Source organism: Mastigoproctus giganteus, chromosome 10, assembly GCF_048544385.1.
Source record: "Mastigoproctus giganteus isolate SK-2022 chromosome 10, ASM4854438v1, whole genome shotgun sequence".
Classification (NCBI taxonomy): Eukaryota; Metazoa; Arthropoda; class Arachnida; order Uropygi; family Thelyphonidae; genus Mastigoproctus; species Mastigoproctus giganteus.
In genome coordinates, this window is record NC_143584.1 from 109,546,935 (window position 1) to 109,570,643 (window position 23,709).

Genomic DNA, 23,709 nt, shown 5'->3' on the forward strand with positions numbered 1-23,709 from the left:
TCTACTTTTTATACTCCTTACATCGTGTTACCTGTGTATAGTAGATTCCCTTCAACACCTATGTTACGTTTACGAGGATGAAGAAATGTGAAGAGTAAGAATTTTTGACTGGCACAAAGGATTGGATGTTGATAAGATCAGAGACCTGGCAGAATACCTAAATTTAGATAAAGAAATGGAATCATTTATGAAAGTTCTATAAAAAGTGTGCCATGCATATTGGCTGAAGAACAGATGTGCAGTCGTGTGTTTTCATCTACCACATACATACAAACAAAAGAAGAAGATACAAAATATTGCATTTTTGAGGAAAACAGTAAACGGTGATGAAACACTGCTTCCAGTATAATAAGGAGCATATCACCAAGACCCAGGATGGCATACATAACTGAACTGAAGATAATTTTAATATTTTTGACATCAGTAACATTATGAAATGAATTTTACACAGTCAAACTGTCAATCCCAAAATTATACAAACATTCTGAAGCATTTAGAAGAGTCTCTGTGATAATGGCAACTGCCACAACATATTTGCTAAACAGTTTGATCAAATATGGTATTACTTAGCTTATTTTCTACCACAGACTATTCAAAAACAGTGATGCAGGTGCAGAAGTAAATCATAAGATTCCAAGAGTCTAAAATATGTTTTTAGAAATGGCAGCATCAGCAGAATATATATATAGCCTCCAAAGCAATGTTGAAGGTAATCCCCAAATGGGGACCATATTGTGTAAAAAGGATAGGTGGAACAGGACCACAGTATGTCAGCTAGGGGTAAAGGTTGATGACGTAGAGCAGATATCTTTTAAGGGCACAAAGGGTGATATTGTTGGCATTAATGATATTAAGAGTAGGAGACCGATAGAATTACTTAACAAGTACAGGTCAATGTTGGGAAAAACAAAAAAAAAAAAAAAAAAAGAGTTAGGGTTGAATTTGAAAGTGTCTGCAATTCTGCCCAGACACGCTAGGAGGGAGTATATGATGAGAGTCTTGTCGATCAATTCAGCCCTGGAGAGACTGCAAGGTTCAAAGGGTAGAATTTTTCTCAGCCTGGTCTGTGCTCGTTAACAGGAGAGACTGCTTCTACAGGAATGAGATACACTTAAATAGAATAGAGTGCAAGAATATTTGCTGATGCTATAGAGGCAGAGTTAGGAGGGTCAGAAAACTGCTAGCTTGGGGAAATACATGGACTAATGGATTAAGAGTAGCTGCTGGCAGAGGTAAAAGTGATTCTTGCACTGCTTCTATTGAAATGCAATTGAGCAGCAGCCTGGAAAGCAAGGCAATGGGGATTTCCGGGACTGCTGGGAGTCATAGTGGAACAAGTAAATACATGGGCTGGGTTAGGGTAACTAAGAGTAGAAACAGGTGCATGTATACCAATGCTAGGAGTATAGTTAATAAATCTGATGAGCTTGCAGTGCTAGTCAAGACATCAAAGGCAGATATTGTTGGGATATCAGAGACATGGTGTCACACAGACATAAGTAGTGCAGAACTGGAATTTGGGGAGTACAATGTGTACAGAAAGGATACACAGGACAGGAAGGGAGGAGGGGTTATGCTGTTAGTTAAGAAAAAAAATCTAAGGAAGTGCATCCAATTGATGGTGGTGGGCAATGCAATGTTGAGTATGTTTGGTGTGACATAAGCACTGGGAAAGGGAAAAATGAGTAGGTGTGTGTTATAAGCCTGATGAGCAATTGTGCAGAGAAATAGAGTGGGCCAGTAAATCAGAGTGTCTTATATTGGGAGATTTTAATTTCCCAGAGATTGACTGGAATTTGTGGGTTTGTCACTCACGCACTAGCAAGGCTTTTCTGGAGTTGTTGGATGATTGTTTTCTACAGCAGCATGTTCGGGAGGGAACTAGAGGGAGTAATACTCTTGATCTGATTATCAGTAGTGATTCTTCATGCATCAAGAATCTGCAGATAAAGAAACCACGGCAGTGATCACAGCATGCTGAAGTGGGATTTACTCAAAGAGGTAACTACCATCAGGGGTAAAGGGAAGGGTTTTTACTTTCGTAAAGGTGACTATGGTGGTCTGACACAGTATTTAAATTCTATGCGGAGGGACCAACTGATGATGTTACCAACAGCAAATTCAAAATGGGAAGCATTCCAAGATATAATCATGGAACCTACTAGGCTTTTCATACCAACTAAGAAATATTGTTCCAGATTTAGGCCTAAATGGATGTCAGATGAACTAATTAGACATGTGGCAAAGAAGAAAAATGCATGGGATAGATATAAGCTGGTCTGTAACCAAGTCACAAAGGAGGTTAGGCAGGCAAAGGCAGATTATGAGAAATCTTTGGCAAAGGATGTAAAGAAAAACAGCAAAGAGTTATTTGCTTATGTAAACTCTAGAAGGAAGGAGATGAATCAGGTTGGTGCATTTGATATCAATGGTTCAACTGTTCATGATCCTGCTCAGGTAGCTAAAAACTAAATTAATATTTTGCATCTTCTATTCAGGGAGGGGAATGTCAGAGGTGAATTAAACTCTGGCATTGAGCTAGATGATTTTGTAATAACTTAGAGCAAAATGAAAGATACACATAAGAAAGGCACCTGGGGTGGATGGGATCTATCCAGTTATATTAAAGGAAGTAAGCAAACCCTTAGCCATAATTATGAGAGCTTCCTTGGACTCAGGTACCCATGGACTGGAAATGTGACCCCACTCCACAAAGGAGGATCAAAGGGAAACACCAGTAATTACACACCTGTTAGTTTAACTTCTGTTCCAGGGAAATTAATTGCACTGGTTAAAGAAGCATTGCAGGATCATCTAGATAAGACTTCAGTTATAGCACAGACACAGCATGGGTTTAAGGGAAAGTCTTGTCAGACCAATTTGATTGGATGATGTAGTAACAAAGGAACTGATTGCAAAGAATAATTTTGATATCATATATTTGGATCTTAGAAAGGCTTTTGATACTGTTGCACATGGAAGATTGCTACACAAATTGGAGCAGTGTGGCAATGGAGGCAAATTGCTGCTATGGATAAAGGGATGGTTGAGTGGGAGAACACAGAGAGAGAGAGGTAATCAATGGACTAATGTTATTAGTGGAGTCCCCCGGGGTTCAGTGTTGGGTCCATTGTTGTTTTCTGTATACATTAATGATATTGATGATGGTATATCAGGCTTAATGTCCAAGTTTGCAGACGATACGAAGGTTGGCAGGGTTGTTAATGACACTAATGGCAGTATGCTGCTGCAATAGGATCTAGAAAAGTTGAGCAGATGGGCTGAGAGGTGGCAACTGAAGTTTAACATTGACAAATGTAAAGTACTGCATATGGGAAGCGGTAATCCTAGAGTAATGTATCAACTGTGTGGTACTACACTGACAATGGTAGAGAGGGAAAAGAACCTGGGGGTAATTATGCAGGCAGATATGAAGTTTCCTGAGCAGTGCAGATGGTCTGCAAGAGTAGCTCATGGTGTCTTGTCAATAATATACAGGAACTTTTCTAGCAGGGATAAAGAGGTGATTATCCTCTTGTATAAAGAAATGGTCAGGCCACACCTTGAGTACTTTATACAGGTCTGGCTGGAATGAGTACAGAGAAGGGTAACGAAGAAAGGCTCAGGTTTTGCAAATTACAGTGTCTGGAGACTAGGCACCTGCGAGGTGATCTGACTGAGGTGTATAAAGCCTTGAACGGTTTGAGCATGCTCAATGCTGATGGGATTCTTCCTCTTGCTCAGAATAATCGCCTGAGGGCTTTTGGTTTGGTTTGGATTTTATTGGCACATTAGCAACTAAGGCTATAATGCGCCAAGACCTGGTAATATATAAAAATTCACCTGAGGGCATAAATTCAAACTGAGGAAAGACAATTGTAGGATTGATGTGCTGAAGTTTGCCTTTAGCCAATGGGTGGTTGATTGCTGGAACAAACTTCCATCTGTTGTTGTAGAAGTTGATAGCTTAAACAGATTCAAGGAAGAACTAGACAAACATTTGGAGCGAGTGGATGGGTGAAATGAGAAGGGGTGTGTATGTTTTTTTTTTTTTTTTTTTGGCTGATGCTATAAGCTTGCTTTCTTGCATCATGTGCCCTTGCTAATGCTAATTCATTATAACATGGTTAAAAATAATAATTAAAAAAAAAAAACTAGTGGGGAGCATTAGATGAATAGTAACATGTGGCCATGACTCTACTAAGCAAAATGTATATTACTCATGTACAACTCCTTGTCAGATGATTTTGCATTGAAATATTGTGCATACACAACTTCATTGTTAAAGCATTATCAATGCTCAGGATAGACAAACCACGTGACACTGGTGGAAAACATTTCATATAATGAAGCCAACTGATAATCCTGATAAGGATTAGAATGAAATCTTCTTAACAGCCTTGGATGAAGGGAGTCTGGCAGTAACTATCCCAGAAGTCATATAAAATGCCAAACTTTGAAGATGTTGCCTGATGCAACAGAAGACATCAGATGCACATGGTAAACAAAGCAGGAATCAAAGGATTTGGTGCAGATGCCAAAAAAGGTGTTACCGAACTAGTAGTAGTGGCATTTGATGCAAGAAAGCAAGTGTATGAGCTTATGCAGCATCAGCCAAAAAAAAAAAAATCACACCATTCCCTCCAAATGCCTGTCCAGTTCCTCCTTAAATTTATTCAACCTATCAACTTCCACAACGACAGATGGAAGATTGTTCCAGCAATTAACCACCCGCTGGCTAAAGGCAAATTTCCGCACATCTATTCTACATCTGTCTTTTCTTAATTTGAATTTATGCCCCCTTAGGTTCGTAATCTGAACAAGTGGAAGGATCCCATCAGAATTCAGCGAGCTCAACCAATTCAAGGCCTTATACACCTCAATCAGATCACCGCGCAGGTGCCTAGTCTCCAGCCACTGCAATTTGCAGAACTTAAGCCTCTCTTGGTAAGAGGATCCCTTCAATCCCCTCACCAATCTTGTTGCCCTTCTCTGTACACACTCAAGTAAATCTACATCCTTCCTAAAATGAGGCCTCCAGACCTGTATGCAGTACTCAAGGTGTGGCCTGACCATTGCCTTATACAGAGGAACAATCACCTCCTTCTCCCTGCTAGCAAAATTCCTATATATCATTGACAAAACCCCATGATCTGCCCTGGCAGCCTGTCTGCATTGCTCAGAAAACTTCATATCTGACTGCACAATTACTCCCAGGTCCATGCTGTTTATGTTGTTTTTGAAAAAACAGCTTGCTCAAATGAGTTTTGACAATTGAAGTCAATGAAGAGGCACTTTCACTACCTGGTACATGAATTTTTTTGGAGTAGCATGACAACTTTTTGTGAGCAAGTACTGTAAAAGAAAGATTGCAACTACTTATTTAGATTCTTATATTTACTATTCAGGAGGAATAGTAAATATTTTGGGAGGTTATAGTACTAATTATTCTGAGTAAAAAAGTTCATATTCACGTGTAATCATGTGTCCAATTCTCAATAGATATGGAGATACAGCTGTTTGAAACTGGCACACACAAAGCCATTATGAGAGGTATTAAAGAACGATAAATGACTTATTGTTTGTATTTATTGACTTGTTGAATGATACAAAATTGACACATTTTTTATAGTTCACAGTAAATGTTTGAAAATCCCACTGCCAACCTCAATGCAATTTGCAACTCTTGTTAATATGATGTGTTATTCTTCTGAGGTCATCTTGACGTTACTTTATGAGGGCAGCAGTATCCAAAATGTGAGTGAGCAATTCGTCTCTTGTATTCACCTTTTCTTTGTATAGTGCGGTTTTCATTCATCCGCACAAATAAAAATCTAACAGAGTGAGGTCTGGAGACCTTGGTGACCAATGAATGGGACCACTGTGGCCGATCCATCATTCAGGGAAAGTTTGACTTAGATATTGCATCACCGAACAGGTATAATGTGCAGGAGCTCTGTCATGCCGAAAGTACATACCAATCCTTATAGCCAAGAGAACATCCTCCAATAGTAGTGGAAGTTTGTTTTGCAGAAATTCTAGGTAAATGGGCCCTGTAAGACTATTTTGTAACACAACAGGCCCAATCAACTGATTGTCGATGATACCGCATCACATATTTACAGAGAAGCGATGTTGAAAATTTGTTTCTACAGTAGCATGTGGATTTTCGTCTGACCACCTATGACAGTTACAGATGTAGATACAGTCACAGGTGGAAGTAGCCTCATTGCTAAACAGTATGAATGGAATTAATCAGCGATCAGCATTTACTCACCAACAAAATTCCAATTGCTGGGTGTCATCTCCTGGTTAAAGGTGGTGTACCCGCTGTATGTAAAATGGATACATACAGCGGGTACACCACCAATGTTTGCCATATTCTTGTCTATGGAACAATGATACGCGTAAAAATTCTTCGTGTGCTAATAGTAGGACTACGTTCTACCGACTGAAGAATGTATTCTATCTCATCCACATTTTGTTCATTTGCACATTCAGAAGTATGAGTGCTGGGAACTGTACCAGTCTTACGCAGTTTGGTGTAAACACTAGTTAGCAACACTCTTGAATCCAGTATTCTGCAGTTAGGAAACCATCGACGTTATTCTCTACAAGCAGCAATAGCACTTCCACCACAAAAACCGTAGACATACACTATATCGGCATATTCAGCACGTGTGAAGATGTGCAGCATTCTTAACAACACTTCTAACACCAAACAGCATTAGGTTAACTGCTTCTTGGTAACATCTGAATCTCCATATCCATTGAGAATTGGACACATGTTTATATGAACCTTTTTACTCAGAATAATCGATACTATAACCTTCTGAATTGCCCTGTATATATACATACTTTACAAAATATGAATACAATGTATAAAGCTTCTTGTCATGTTAATTTCATTTCTTTAATATGAAATAAAAATAAAATATGGTGGTAATATATTTTTACTTAAAATTTCACACACACACACACTTTTTTTTTTTTTTTTTTTTATATATATATATATATATATATATATACATATAAAACCAAAACACGAGGTGCTAGAACCTATAGTACTTTGTACCGTGCTTGGGTTGGAGGTTGAGAAGACAAAAGAAGATATTTGTTGACATTGGACTTGAACTTCTGTAGATTGTAGTTTTCAGGAAATACGTATGAAGGAAGGTTGTTCCAGAAAACGGCAGTTGAATGAATAAACAAGGAAGATGAAAAGTTGGTTCTGTGAGTTTGAAGTTGGACAGTAAATGGATGTTGGTTGGTGGCGGCATGTGTTCAGACTGTTTTGAAAGAGAGAGCAGGAATTATAGAAGCCAATTCAGAAGAACAGTGCCCATGGATGTATCTGTAGAAGAGGCATGCAGCAGAAACAGAACATCTATGAGACAGCGAGTGGAGAGACTTTGTTAGAGATGAGTCATTAATTAACCTAACTGCCCTTTTCTGAATGGAATCAAGAAGCCTGAGAGAGGTTTTGAGGGCACCGCCCCAGATGTGGGAACAATATTCCATGGCAGGGCGGATTTGCGATTTGTACAGAGTGAACAGCTGTTTGGAAGAAAAGTAACGAAGAGAGCGAAAGAGAAAACCAAGTTTTTTAGATGCAGAGGAAGAAATATTTGTAATGTGCTTGTGCCAAGAGAGATTAGAAGTCAGGGTAATCCCCAAAAGAGATATATCATTTTGCCTAGAAATTGGAGTGTCACTAAAGGTAAGCATAAGAGCAGAAGAATCCTTTTTGCGAGATATAAGACAAGACTGAGTTTTAGAAGGGTTGAAATCAACTAAGCTGTCTTCGCCCCACTAAAGAATTACCTGAAATCGGCATTTAAGGAATTGGTAGCAGATTTTCGAGAAGTTGAAGCTGATTGAGCAGGACAAGGTTTCTCAAAATGGAAAGTGGAATAACTGCCATTTTCTGGAACAACCTTCCTTCATACGTATTTCCTGAAAATTACAGTCTACAGAAGTTCAAGTCCAATGTCAACAAATATCTTCTTTCGTCTTCTCAACCTCCAACCCAAGCACGGTACTAAGTACTATAGGTTCTAATACCTCTCGTGTTTGGGGTTTACATAAAAAAAAAAAAAAAAAAGGCTACAAAATACCGATCACAAATGCAAAATAAATACAAATACAGCATAAAAACACAGAGCTAAACACAAATACAGAAAACAAATACAACTTGGCAATATATTAGGGTTTGAGGGCTTTGATATTGATAAAGTTGTATGTCCTTCTTGTTACTTATGCTGTCAATGTCGGCGTCCACACGGTTGAAGGCAGAGAGCATCTGCTTGGGAAGAAATCTCTCAGTGAGTAGAAGCCTGTTGTGGTGAGCCACAAGTGCTTGGAATCCTCCAAGAGCAAGCATTCCAAATATTTGGAGATGATATCTGGCCTGTGATGAGTTTGGCTGTGAACACCAGCCTCTTTTCCACGATCAGGAACTTCATCCTCGGGATGTCGAGTGCTTGTGCCATCATGGTGGTTGTGGTAGCGGGAGGTAGATGAAGCTCGTTATTGGCCCATTTCAGTAACCAGTATTCAGCGGTGTACACCCGCTTGAGGTTTGTAGGTGCAGCAGAGGCCCATATTCCTGCACCATACAGAATGACAGGGTAGACGGTGGAGGTGATGAACCTTTTAACAGTGAGAGGATGTTGGATGTGTGGCAGCTGCTGCTTTGAGATCCACCATAGACCAGAAAATTTGGTACTGATTTTGTCGATCTGGTTGACAAAGGACATCTTTTGATCAAACAGAACGTCAAGGTCTCTGTGCGAGGGTACGTTTGGTATTCGTATCCCTGTGAGTGAAACATTGAGCACTGTTGGCATGGATTTAAGGGAGAATACAACATGAGCAGACTTCAGTGGGTTGATTTTTAGATTGAAGTTTGCCAGGTACAATTCTAGATCTTTAAGTTGGGAATTGATCCTGTTGCTGAGCTGGATAGGGTGTGTTGTTGCCGATGGAGAATAAGTATTCTGTGACAGAGAAGAGATTCCAAAAAGCACAGCATATCACCTCAAATGTGAAATTTCTCCTTAAGTAGGAGGAGCAAGGCCGGGATCAACACGGCATCAAAGGCTGCACTTATGTTGAAATATGTGGTTGCTAACTCAGCACTTTGTTCGAATGCTGAGAGGATGCGTTCAGTGGTGGCGGCCAAGTTAGTGATTGATGATTTTCCTGCGATGGCATAGTGGATTTCAGACGGTTTCGTCTGGAGAATTTGGTGAGTAATTGTGGGTAGCATAGCCTTTTCAAGAGTTTTTAAAAGACAAGGGGCAAACTGGTTTTTAGGGATGGGGTACACTCCATACTTATTCCATTGGGGTGGGAAATAATGCTCAGCGAGGCATCTGTTGTAGATCGAGAGAAGAGGGTGTACGATGAATGTGCTCAAGCATTTGATCATAAATTGCGGAATTCCATTCTCCCCAACAGTGGCTGTTGCCACTGTTGGGGAGGATGTTGGGTTCAGTGTTGGGTCCATTGTTATTTTCTGTATTTATAAATGATATTGATGATGGTATATCAGGCTTAATGTCCAAGTTTGCAGACGATACGAAGGTTGGCAGGGTTGTTAATGACACTAATGGCAGTACACTGCTGCAACAGGATCTAGAAAAGTTGAGTAGATGGGATGAGAGGTGGCAAATGAAGTTTAACATTACATTTGTCAAAGTACCACATATGGGAAGCAGTAATCCCAGAGTAACATATCAACTCTGTGGTACTACACTGACAGTGGTAGAGAATGAAAAGGACCTGGGGATAATTGTGCAGGCAGATATGAAGTTTTCTGAGCAGTGCAGATGGTCTGCAAGAGTAGCTCATGGTGTCTTGTAAATATATACAGGAATTTTTCTAGCAAGGATAAAGAGGTGATTATCCCCTTGTATAAGGCAATGGTCAGACCACACCTTGAGTACTGTATACAAGTCTGAAGGCCTCATTTTAAGAAGGATGTAGAGCTGTTGGAATGAATACAGAGAAGAGCAACAAGATTAGTGAATGGAACAAAGGGTTGCTCTTACGAAGAAAGGCTTAAGTTTTGCAAATTACAGTGTCTGGAGACTAGGCGCATGCGAGGTGATCTGATTGAGGTGTATAAAGCCTTGAATGGTTTGAGCATGCTCAATGCTGATGGGGTTCTTCCTCTTGCTCAGAATAATCACCTGAGAGGGCATAAATTCAAATTGAGGAAAGACGGTTGTAGGATAGATGTGCAAAGTTTGCCTTTAGCCAGCGGGTGGTTGATTGCTGGAACAAACTTCCATCTGTCATTGTAGAAGTTGATAGCTTAAATAGATTCAAGGCAGAAATTGACAAACAGAGTGAGTGGATGGGTGAAATAGGAATTTTTTTTTTTTTTTTTTTGGCTGATGCTATATAAGCTTGCTTTCTTGCATCATGTGCTAATGCTAGAAAGGAAACAAGAGAAAGCAATACTCCTGATCTGATTATCAGCAGAGACTCTTCCCACATCAAGAATCAGCAAATAAAAGAACCACTGGGTTATATTGATCATAATATGTTGATGCTGAATTTACTTAAAGATTCAACTACTGTCAATGGCAAAGTGAAGGGATTTGCTTTTGTTAAGGTGATACAGGTCTTCCCTTCCTTTCTACGAATCAATCTTTCCATTCTGCTGTATCACTGTTTAGGGTCAGATATGAAAATCTGATTTTCATATCTAACCCTAGATATACCAATATTTATTCTTCTCTGTCATGTGCTGATCTATTCTCACTATACTCTCATTTTCACTACAACTACATACCATATACTGTTGTCATTCTATTAATCTTCATACCATTAGACCCTTATCCACTCTTCTTAAATATTAACTATCTCTCTGCTCCTAATGAATAAACAATACCGTCAACAAATATTAGACATCATGGGATTTCTTTCTGTATCTTCCCTGTTAACTCAGCCAAAGACTAGGAGGAATTGAAGAGTGGTCTTACTGAATATGTTTCAGTAAAGTGGTCACACACACACACACACACACACACACACACACACACACACACACACACACACACACACACACACCTCCTTCTATGATGATGCCTTCTTCCCCTGGTATGTTCTGAAATATTTCAGCCATCATATTACAAAACTACCATTTAATTCTCTCAATCATTCCCCATCCGTGATTCAGACACATTAACAACTTCCTTCTCTAGCACTAAGTCAGCTATCGTTAACCTATCACTTTTTCTCTTAATATTCAATATTTCTCTTTCATTTCTCCATTTGTTATAATGTCTACTCCATTCCTTGAATTACACCAACCAGTGTATTATAACTTATGTTCAAGTCCAGTCCTATTTCTCCATTCAGTTTCTTGTACGTATGCTATCTGCAATCTTCGCTTCAATATCTGCCATATTCACTGCTTCTTTTCACCATTCCCATATTCTATGTCGCCAGTCTTATTCTCTATACTATTTGCTTTCCTGCACTCATCCAGTATAATGCCAAGCCCTCCAATTCCTTCTCACAGCAACCAAGCATTACTAAGATTTCTATGTCCCTCAATAAATTGAACAAATAACAAAAATTACTATGAAGCACAGTGTAATCATGATTCTCTGGAACTAAGACACTTAAAAAAAAAAAAAAAAAAAACCCCTCCTCTCAAATCCAGGAACTCTTGTAATCAAAAGGTTCCATTTACAAACTCTAGTTTCGGTTTTATGTAATAACTAGTACATTAGACAAACATCAGAAAACACAAATTTGACATCAGTGCCAGTGTAATAAAACTGAATCCTGCATTTCGATCTTAGATAGATGGGCACAGTTGGAAATTTCCCCAAACTTCAGTTTTAACCGCAGATAGGTTTGATAATAGATTATTTAAAGAAGCACTTATGACTGGGACAATAGAAAACAGTATAAACCAAAACAAGCATGCAGACAGAATAAGAACTAGATCAACACATTTAAAAAAAAAAAAAACAGGAAATTGAACCAATTAAAAAAGAAACTCAGCAGAAAGAGCACTACAAATAAACCCGAGAACACAAGGAATAATACCATCTAGAGCCTGATGCTGAAAATCTATTTTTTTTTCCTACTCACTCAATTGTAGCCACTCAAGTAAATATCACAACTGGTCCTGAATAATGCATATATAGTTAACCACATACAAGAAATAATTTCTTAGTTTAGTCTTTTGGCGTTTTTTGCAAGGGCACAACACCAAAGATTAAAATTTAGTGGTTTACCTTAGTATTACCTCTGATTAAGAAACAAGCTTAACTGAAGGTATTGTTCAGATTAAAAATAAAATTAAATATGTAAACTATCTTATATTTAATTTTGTAATCTCTGAAGAAACAGGAGAAATAAAAACATCTGCAAAACATATGAGTCAGACTATTAACAATAAACACTGTTCAAATTTTACACGGGTAAACTGCTCTTAGTTGAAGTATTCAATCCAAAGATAACATTGCGCGCGTGCACGCACACACACACACACACACACACACACACACACACACACACACACACACACACACACACAATAAAGCTTTTTTAGGTGAAACTGCTTACCAGCACATGCTGCTGAACAAATATGAACTAAAGGAGTATCTGGAGTTAGCTTTGCATTGCAAAAATTTTTGGTCTGGGAATAAGTACAGAAGTAGATGGCCCTAGAGAGGAAAATAAGCAAGTTGCACTTCACAGCTTTCAGTTTAAAACAACCATCCTAAAGAAACAATTTAAGAAACATTTTCTGATTATCATAGAACACTAAATCTTTCTTTACTGTATCAAAACAATTTGTAATAACAGTACAGCAGAAATCCAATAACCTGGCATCTGAGAAACCATAATAATGTTGGATTATCAGATGTTACAGATTACTGGACCATTTATCTATTAATACTTATGTGAAGGTTTCAAAGTAAAAGTACCAAAATTTTTGGTATTTTTTTTGTACACTATTTATTTTATATTTCCTTTAGAATTATTTTATTCAATAAAATAAAAATACATAAAACTTAATTATACAGACAAAATTGTCTGTATAATTTTGTCTGTATAATTTGTAAAATTACCTATACAATTCTTACAAAATGTCAGTTCTTAAATTTAGATTCAAAACATGAATAAGAATTACTATAATGCTGATCCAATGATGTGGAAGAAGTAGAGTATGTAGATTTCTTTACTGTAACTTATCTGTTTTAAACATATCTTTTACCCTTTCCTGAGTACACACATAAATCAACGTTTTTCACAGGTGGACTCACAGGAGTACATACATACATCTAAGTTTTTAAAGCTGTTTCAAATAATGTCTTTAATGCACAAAATGCCTCAAATATTTCCAGTATGTGCTACCATCTCCTATTTGTGTTTCCAACTAATAGTAGACACAGGTTTAAGAGATGGCAGTATGAAAATTGCAAACTGAAATAGATGATCACCAGTGATGGGCATAATTGAAAAGTTAAGACTCATTTAAATATATAATATATTTTAATAAACTATACTCATATCACTCAAATTATTAGTACCACTCATGGGGTTAACGATTCATTCAATTATGGCAAATCATTTGATTATACTTAAATAATTCAAATTATTAAAAGTTAGCAGATTTACTTTGTCAAAATCTCGGTTAGTAACAATTATTCTCTCACTACAGACATTACAAACAATTGTTAGTATTTGTTATTCTTATTTGAGTGAGTACTCACTCAGAGGTGGTCCTGAATAATTTTGTTCAATCAAATTCAAACTGGCTTTTAATCCATTTTTTCATTTAGCATTTCCATAAAATACACGCACAGAATGCTTCAATTAAAAAGGTGCCAAGGTCTAATCTTGTTTATTTTTAGGTTTTGTCCTCTTTCTTGTATTTGGGCTAATTTTGAAGATGTTCTCAATAAAATGTGTTGCCAGTAAAATGGCTGAATTTGAACTCCTGGTTAGGACAACTAATGCTGACATAATAGGGCTAAAAGAAACGTGGTTCTACCAAAAATTGGGGATGGAGGGTTCCACTGCAGTATGTATAACGTATTTAAGAAAGATAGAAGGGGTGGAGGGGTCATGCTTCTTATCAAAAGCAAGCCTGAGCACAAAAACAGCTTTTGATGAGTCTGAAGTTACATCTGCCAGCAAAGAATCTGTGTGGTATGAGTTCAGGAAGCAAAGGTATAATGAGAATGGGAGTAAGGTTGAAGGTGTTCTGAAGGTGGTCCAGAACCAGAGTGTTTGCCAGGAGCAACAACTGATTATATTACTAATAGATGGTCAGATTTTAAGGGAGGTATAAAGAGCATTATTATTCATGTGAGGACTAACAATATTAAACACATAAGACCTGACCTTCTGACTATGCTGATATTCCACACAGACAAGATAGAAGACGATTTTTTTTTTTTTTTCTTTTTATATCACAGTGGCCTGCGTTTGTAGGTAGAAGGAATCCGTTTTGTAGAGATTGTATTCATTTGAATAAAGGTGGTGTGTGGATTTTTGTCAGTATCACTGAGGATATTTTACGGGTTCAGGGAAACTGCTAGTTTTAGAAGGATAATTTAGATCCACATTTATCTGATAATAAGGGTCAAAATAATTCTTGTTTGTTGCTATAATAACCAATATTGAAAAGATGTTCTGAGGGTAGTGGCCTTTTAAATGAAGGGGAAGATAAAGCTTAGGATACAAATCTAAATAACTTCAAGGCATGTGTCAGGGTAGAAAACTATAAAAGAATACTTAGTCTTAACTGTCTACAGTAATTTCAGGAGTGTTGTCAATAAAATGGCTGAATTTGAACTTATGGTTAGGACAACTAATGCTGACATATTAGGGCTAACAGAAACACTGTGCAACAAGGAAATTGGGGATGACGAGTTCCACTATGATATGTATAATGCATTTAAGAAAGATAAACGGATGGAGGGATCATGCTTTTTATCAAAAGCAGCCAAGTGCAAAATGAGCTTTTGCTGAGTCTGAAGTTACATAATGAAAGTGGGATTAATCTACAGACCAGAAGACTGAAGAATATGACAAGAGTCCTTACATGCAGACTGAATGGACATTCACTCTTGCCTGCCCATTCAGTCTGCATGTTTGTGTGACTGACTTTAATCTGCCCCAGATTGACTGGAATAAACAGGAAGCAAACTCACCATGGGAAAAAACTTTTTTTCAATAAACCAAATGGTTATTATTTGTACCAGCATGTCAGAAAAAGCACTCATCATTACTAACAAATCAGATGACATCACAGGGCTAAAAGTATAGAAACCATTGTCAGGAAGTGATCATGCAATCGTCAGTTGGAAGATGAAGAGAGATGCTGCAGCAGTTAAAGGTAAAAGCACAGGTTTTAACTTCAGAAGAGGGGACTTGGGCAGTTTAAAGCACTATATGGCATCTATGAATTGAGCACATTGCAGAAGTAGGGTGAATACATTTGAATTATGAAATACTTTGAGTGGCAACTGAAGTTTAACATTAACAAATGCAAATTACCGCATATGGGTAGAGTAACCCCCCCAGAGGAACGTACCAACTGTGTGGTACTACACTTATGGTGGTAGAAAATGAAAAAGACCTGGGAGTAATTATGCAGTCAGATATGAAGTTTTCTGAGCAATGCAGACATGCTACCAAGGGCAGGTCATGGGGTTTTGTCAATGATATACAGGAATTTTGCTAGCAGGGAAAGGGAGGTGATTATCCCTTTGTATAAGGTAGTGGTCAGGCCAACAAGATTGGCGAGGAGAATGAAGGGATCCTCTTACCAAGAGAGGCTTAAGTTCTGCAAATTGCAGTGGCTGGAGACTAGGCACCTGCGCGATGATCTGATTGAGGTGTATAAGGCCTTGAATGGGTTGAGCGCGCTGAATTCTGATAGGTTTTTCCACTTGCTCAGATTACGAACCTAAGGGGGCATAAATTCAAATTGAGGAAAGACAGTTTTAGAATAGATGTGCAGAAATTTGCCTTTAGCCAACGGGTGGTTAATTGCTGGAACAAACTTCCATCTGTCGTTGTGGAAGTTGACAGCTTAAATAAATTCAAGGAGGAACTGGACAAACTTTAGAGGGAATGGTAGTGTGAATTTTTTTTTTGGCTGATGCTACATAAGCTTGCTTTCTTGCATCACATGCCTCTATTACTATTATTACTTTTAAAGCAAAAGTCACAAAGCATTAAGAAAATATTTCAGGATGCCAAAATGGATGGCAGAAAAAGATAGCACGGGATAGTTACATAGCAATGAAAAGTACTGAAGTGTATAGTTGATCAGTGTATAGGCAAAAGTTTATCAGTAATAGCCACAAATAAGGTTAGCGAGGGCAAGGCTGCACATGAAAAAGCATTGGGTAAGAGAGCAAAGAATGGGGACAAGGAGTTTTTCATGCGTGTGAATACAATGAAGAAGAAAGCTAATCAGATCAGACCCTTGTGTACTGAGTGTGGGAAATTCTTAGATAACCTAATTCAGGTTGCAAATGAACTGAATAGCTACTTTGTATTTGTCTTTACTGATGAAAGACCCTTCATAATGAGAAGAGGCTGTGCAAGAGAAGTTGAGCCATATAGAATTAGTGATTTTGTAATTACTGATTGTTTATTAGAAAAACTGTTGAGCATACAGGCAAGTAAGGCTCCCAGAATGGTACATACATACATACTAGTTTTGAGAGAGGTCACCAGGAAGTGTATTGAGAACCATTGCGGTTAATTATGAGGGCATCTCTGGACTCGAGGGAGATTCCTTCGGATTGGAGAAGTGCCAACATATCGCCAATACATAAATGTGGTTCCAAGAGTAAAACTGGTACTACAGACCAGCTAGTCTGAATTCAGTGGCAGGGAAAATCTTAGAGGCAATGATTAAGAGTGCAATCTAGGGACATTTAGATAGATATAGCATTCTAAAGGACACACAATATGGCTTTAAGGGAAAAATCATTTTTAACTAACTTAATAGGCTATTTGGACACAGTTACTCATGAGCTGGATGTAGGAAACAATATTGACAGTTTATTTTGATTTTAGCAAAGCACTTGACTCAGTCGTTCATGAGGGTTACTGTATAAGCTTTAACAGGTTGGGATTTCTGGTAATATTCTAAGATGGCTGCAGGGTAGAAGGAAGAGGATTGATATTAATGGATATTCTTCAGATTGGTGTACTGTAGGAATGGAGTCCCTCACGGATCAGTTCTTTGCCCACTGTTGTTTCTCATTTTCATAAATTACATAGATGAAGGGATAGAAGGCATGATGTCAAAATTTGCAGACAACATAAATTGTTAAGGAGTCGTTTATGATCAGTGCCATGCAGCGCACATTCAGGATGACTTGAACAGGCTTCAGGAATGGTCAGAAAAGTGGCAGCTATGTTTTAATACAGCAAAATGCAAGGTCTTACATTTGGGGAAAAGCAACTCAAAAATAAATTATATGCTTGGCGGAGTTAAATTAAAAACAGTAGAGGAAGAAAGGAATCTGGGAGTTATGATATGGGCAGATACGAAGTTTTCTGAACAGTGTAAACATGCAGCCAGAAAATCCCATGGTGTCCTATCAATGATTTATCAAATATTTAACCCCAAGTACTCACATCTGGTGAGTATGGGCTTGGCACACCCAGGGTCCTGAGCTGGATATCATCCTCCTCCTTTTCCTTGGCGATTCCCTTCTACACTCTCTCTCTCTCTGGATAATTCAGAGAAAAATTTTTCTTTTGGCTGGTGCAACATAAGCCTCAGGCTTCCTTGCACCATATGGCTAATATGGTGCAAGGAAGCACATATAACAGCGGCGGCGGCGGCAGCGGCAATTGTAAGACCACATATAACAGCAGCAGCAGCAATTGTAAGACCACATATAACAGCAGCGGATCCCACAGATGACTCTGATTTTGAGCCATCAGTAAAGATGGGCAGGAAATCAAAGCAGATCAATGCACAGCATAGAGTTGTAGGTAGACAAATGGCGAAGTGCTTGCCTTTCTCCGGTTGTTAAGGGAGAAATTGCATGGTGGAAAATGAGCATGCCATGGTGATAAGTGTTGCCTTGGTGACTGGGCAACAATGTCTACCGTGATTTGAAGCTTTCTGAGCAGCTCCTGGACACAAATACCAAAGGGATGGTAGGCAGTCCAACGGGTGCTATAGAAATTTTCCCATTGTGGCTCGAAAACAGATGTCCATGTAGGGTTGTCTGGCAAGGATTTCAGTTTAAAAGCATATTTTAGAGACAACTGCTTTCGTCAGAGTGACAGTGATGATTCAGTTGCTTTGATATCTGTGTGTTTAGGGTCTAATGGCATCAGGGGTTCCCCCCATCTCCGCAAGTGTAAAGTACGGTGTGTTTAGCGTCGATGTATAAACTCTAGACAGGAGAGGTTCGGAATGCTCCAGTAGCAATGCAGACGATTTGATGGTGAACTGGGTCTAGCCACCGAAATACGCTATTTCTAACAGATGCAACCCAGAATCTAATTTAGATCGGACAAGTTCACTGTAGAGTTGAATTATGTGCAGTAATCTGCTCCCCAGTTACTGGATGAGACTGCATGCAACAGGTTCAGTGCCCTTGTGCATTTTGTCCTCAGTTGACAGATATGAGGTAAAAAAAAGTCAACTCGCCATCGAAAATCAGCCCCAAGAATTTTGTTTTGTTTGATACCAGAATGATGTTTTGTCCGAGATTGATTTCTGGTTCAGGGTGAAGGTTCTCTTTGCAAAAAAGATGTATGCAGTTGGTCTTTGAGTTGAGAACCCCAAACCATTACTGATTGCCCAAGAGTTAACATTGTTAACAGCATGGTGCAATTGTCTTTCGATAATCCTCATGTTGCATGACTGTAAAAAGATAGTAAAGCCATCAACAAAGAGGGCACTTTTTACAGTTGGAGTTCAGTAATATAATTAACTTTGATAGCAAAAAACGTAACACTTAAGAACTGATGATTGGGGCAGTCCATCCTCTTGGCAAAAAAGGTCAAGAGAGAACGGACCGCGCACGAACTTTGAAAGGTCAATTCAGTAAAACATTTTTAATAAAAAGGACTATGTGGCCCTAAGACCAAGATTGTGGATATCTTTCAGGATTCCAATTCTCCAAGTCGAGTCATACAATTTTTCCATATCAAAAAAAATCAACCATATGCTCACGTTTAAAGAAACCATCTCGAATAACATTTTTAGCATTAGTAGAGGCATATGATGCAGAAAGCAAGCTTATACAGCATCAGCAAAAAAAAAAACCTTCCCATTTCACCCATCCATTTGCTCCAAAAATTAATCCACTTCTTCCTTGAATTTATTTATGTTATCAACTTCCAAAACGACAGATGGAAGTTTGTTCCAGCAATCAACTACCCACTGGCTAAAGGCAAATTTCTGCACATCTATTCAACAACTGTCTTTTCTCAATTTCAGTTTCTGACCCCTCAGGTTTGTAATCTGATCGAGAGGAAGAATCCCGTTGAGCTTGCTCAATCCATTCAAGGCCTTATACACCTCAATCAGACCACCTTGCAGGTGCTTAGTCTACATACATTGCAATTTGCAGAATTAAAACCTTTCTTTGTAAGAGCACCCCTTTGTTCCCCTCACCGGTCTTGTTGTCCTTCTCTGTACTCTTTCTAGCACCTCTACGTCCTTCCTAAAATTAGGCATTTAGACCTGTATGCAGAAATTGCCTTATACAAAGGGATAATCACCTCATCCCTGCTAGCAAAATTCTTGTATATCATTGACATGACCTGCTCTGGCAGCTTTTCTGCACTGCTCAGAAAACTTCTTATCTGACTGAACAATTACCCCCAGGTCTCTTTCATTCTTCACTACCTCTAGTGTAACACAACACAGTTGGTACATTTCTCTGGGGTTACTGTTACCCATATGCAGTACTTTGTATTTGTCGATGTTAAACTTCAGTTGCCACATTTAGCTGATCTCCCCAACTTTTCTAGATTCTGTTGCAGTAGCATGCTGTCATTAACAACCCTGCCAACCTTTATATCATCTGCAAACTTCGTCATTAAACCTAATATACCTTCATCAATATCATTGACAAATACAGAAAACAACAATGGACCCAAAATCAAACCCTGGGGACTCCACTAATAAAATTAGCTATTAATTACCCTCTGTCTTCTCCCACTCAACCATCCTTTTATCCATTATAGCAACTTACCCTTAACGCCAAACTGCTCCAATTTGTACAATAGTCTTCCATGTGCAATAGTGTCAAAGCTTTCCTCAAATCCAAGTATATGATATCAAAATTATTTTTTGCATCCGGTTCCTTTGTGACCACATCATAGTGTCTAATCAAATTGGTCAGGGAAGGCTGCCCCTTAACAAACCCATGCTGTGACTGAATTATTACTGCAGTCTTGTCAACATGATCCCACAATGCTTCTTTAACCAGTGACTCCATTATTTTCCATGGAACAGAGGTTAGACCAACAGGTCTGAAATTACTCGTGTCACCCTTTGTGAACTGGAGATCATTTGCACATCTCCCTTCTGTGGAGACCTCCCATGAGTCCAACAATCCTCACATAATTATGGCTGAGGGTTTGCTTACTTCCTTTGCTGCCTTCTTTAATATAACTGGATAGATCCCATCAATCCCAGGTGCCTTTCTTATGTTTAACTTCCACAATATGTTCTCCACTTTACTTTTTTGGTAGTTGTTGGCACATAGGCTTCTGTGGCCATAATGCACCTCCCAAGGTTTTTTCAGTACTTTGATCCAAGCCCGAGGCGGGAATCGAACCCATGACCTTTGAGTTGCCAGACAGGCATTTTACCCACCCGGCTAGCCCGGTTGGCTCCACTTTACTCTCAGTTATTACAAAATCATGTTAGAGCAAGCATTAGCATTAGTTCAGACATATGATGCAAGAAAGCAAGTTTATAGAGTATCGTCCAAAAAAACAAAACAAAAAACCCTTCCCATTTCAACTCATCCGGTTGCTCTAAATGTTTGTCCAGTTCAGTCTTAAATTTATTTAAGCTATCAACTTCCACAACAACAGGTGGCAGTCTGCACCATCACTCAACTACCTGCTGACTAAAGGCAAACTTCTGCACATCTATTCTGCAAATTCTCCAGGGGTTCGCATCTGGTGAGTATGGGCTTGGCACAACCAGGGTCCTGAGCTGGATATTATCTTTCTCTTTCTTGGTAATTCCCTTTTACTTCTGACTCTTGTTTTCTTTCTCTCTCTCGCACGGTAATTCAGAATTTTTTTTTTTTTTTTTTTTTCTTTTCTTTTTTTGGGTGGCTTCCTTGCACTATATGGCTAATAATAATAATAACAACTGTCTTTCCTCAATTTGAATCTATGCCCCCTCGGGTTCTTAATCTGAGCAAATGGAAGTATCCATCAGCATTGAGCCTGCTCAAACCATTCAAGCCCTTATACACCGCAATCAGATCTCCTCGCAAGTGCCTAGTATCCAGATGCTACAACTTACAGAATTTAAGCCTCTCTTGGTAAGAGAGGCTTAACAAGATTGGAACTTTGTTCCAATCTTGTTGTCCTTATCTATACTCTTTCTAGAAACTCTAGATCCTTCCTAAATGAGGCCTCCGGACCTGTACACAGTAATCAAGGTGTGGTCTGACCATTGCCCTTTCTGATTATACAGGGGGATAATCACCTCCTTGTCTCTGATAGCAAAATTCCTATATATCATCAACAAGACTCCATTACCTGCTCTGGCAGCCTATCTGCATTGCTCAGAGAATTTCATATGACTGCACAATTACTCCCAGGTCTTTTTCATTCTCCATTTCCCTGAGCATAGTACTACACAGTTGGTACGTTTCTCATGGATTACTGCTACCCATATGCAGTACTTGGCATTTGTCAACGTTAAACCTCAGTTGCCACTTCTCAGCCCATCTGCCTAACTTTTCTAGATCCTGTTGCAGTAGCATGCTGTCTTTACTATCATCAGCAACCCTGCCAACCTTTGTATCATCTGCAATCTTGGACATGAAGCCTGATACACCTTAATCAATATCATTGATAAATACACAAAGCAACAATGGGCCCAGCACTAAACCCTGAGGAACTCCACTAATAACATTAGTCCACGAAGAGCAGTGTCCATTTATTACCACTCTGTCTTCTCCCACTCATCCATCCTTTTTTATCCATTGTAGCAACTTGCCCTTAATGCCATACTGCTCCAATTTGTAAAGCAGTCTTCCACGTGCAACAGAATCAAAATCTCTCCTGAAATCAAAGTATAGTCATCCCTTTATTTGCATGGAGATTACAATCCGAGAAAATGCTGCGCAGTCCAAATCAATGCAATATGAAATGTAGTTTATATGACATAATGAGGGTTCCGTACCTGTACACACACACACACACACACAAAAAAAAAAAAAAAAAATTTGTCTTCATGCGGTAAGAAAAAAGAAAAAAATTACAAACATGTCCATAAAATATAATACTTACCTCTAGATTTTTAATCTAAATTCATTGTGTGTTCGTTGCTGTTTTCTTGTGATAAACTTGCAATAGTATTGGCACTGTTTGAAAAATATTTGTTAAAATTGTTTGCTTGGAAGCATGCTCTCGATGTTGTTGTTATTTGGTTTTTAGGAGCATTAGCAACTAAGGCCATATTGCTTCGGCGATATGTGGTGGTCATTCCCTGACCTTTCTGCATCCTCCGTATTTGGTGGTCATGGGCTCGAACCCCGGTCTAATCAAGAAGAGTGTGCTACGCACTGCCGTGGAAGCATGCTGTTTTTCTCTATAAATTTCTTCATAAGGAACTAAAGCTAATGATAAAGTTAAAAATTTAAACTCCTCTCCAAATTAGGATCCATATCCAGAGCTTCTTGGCTAAGCTGATTTGGAAGTTTTAAAAACTCAGCTAGTCTCTTTGCGGTCAAATTTTTGTGTGCATCTTCTTCAATTTCATCATTTTTGTCATCTTCTTCTTCACACAGCGAAAAAAAATATTGTCCACTGATAATTGTTCTCCATGAGATTCAAGGAAGTCTGTGATAACTGCTAGTTCCAGTTCTTCAAATCCCTTTCCGCTAATCATTTTGCCAATTCTCACAATCTCAACTACCTCTGGCATTTCCACCGTGGCTTCTTTAGTGCAGCTTTGTGGCCACAGCTTTTTCCACACTGCATTCATTGTTGAGTTCTTAACTTCACCCTACACGAACTCAATATGTTTTTTACAGCATCAAGAATGTTATAATTCCGCCAATATTCTCAAATTGAAAGACTGCCTATTCCATCAGTAGCTTCTACCAATTGTAAAAAAAGATCTTAGGTAATAAAGTTTAAAGGAAGCTGTAACACCTTCGTACATCAGCTGAATTAATGAACTTGTATCTGCTGGAAGTGCAGATCAGACAAATGTGCAGGATGACTGGGTGCATTATCAAGAATGAGCAAGATTTTGAATGCTATGTTCTTCTTCAGGCAATATCTTTTTTGTTTCAACGGAAAGGCAATTTAAAAAACAATCCTCAAAGATTTTAGCTGTCACCAGGCTTTTCTGCTCAATTTCCAATAAACTAAGGTGTAAACTTCTTTCCCACTATTTGCTCAGTAAATGGAGAATGTGGGAGATAGGTTGGTTGTCTGTCAACAAGGTTTCTCGTTATGCACTCAGTAAGCAGTAGC

The 23,709-nt window shown here is 38.6% G+C and overlaps 1 protein-coding gene across 1 annotated transcript in view; it reads right to left on the minus strand.

The window, feature by feature from the left end:
* Positions 1 to 23,709, minus strand: part of LOC150079216 (solute carrier family 25 member 36-like) — a 98,562-nt gene that overhangs the window by 22,501 nt on the left and 52,352 nt on the right. The window contains exon 4 of the mRNA XM_090384123.1: positions 12,595 to 12,695. Coding sequence (XP_090240249.1) covers positions 12,595 to 12,695 — 101 coding nt within the window. The remainder of the gene's footprint in view (positions 1 to 12,594; positions 12,696 to 23,709) is intronic.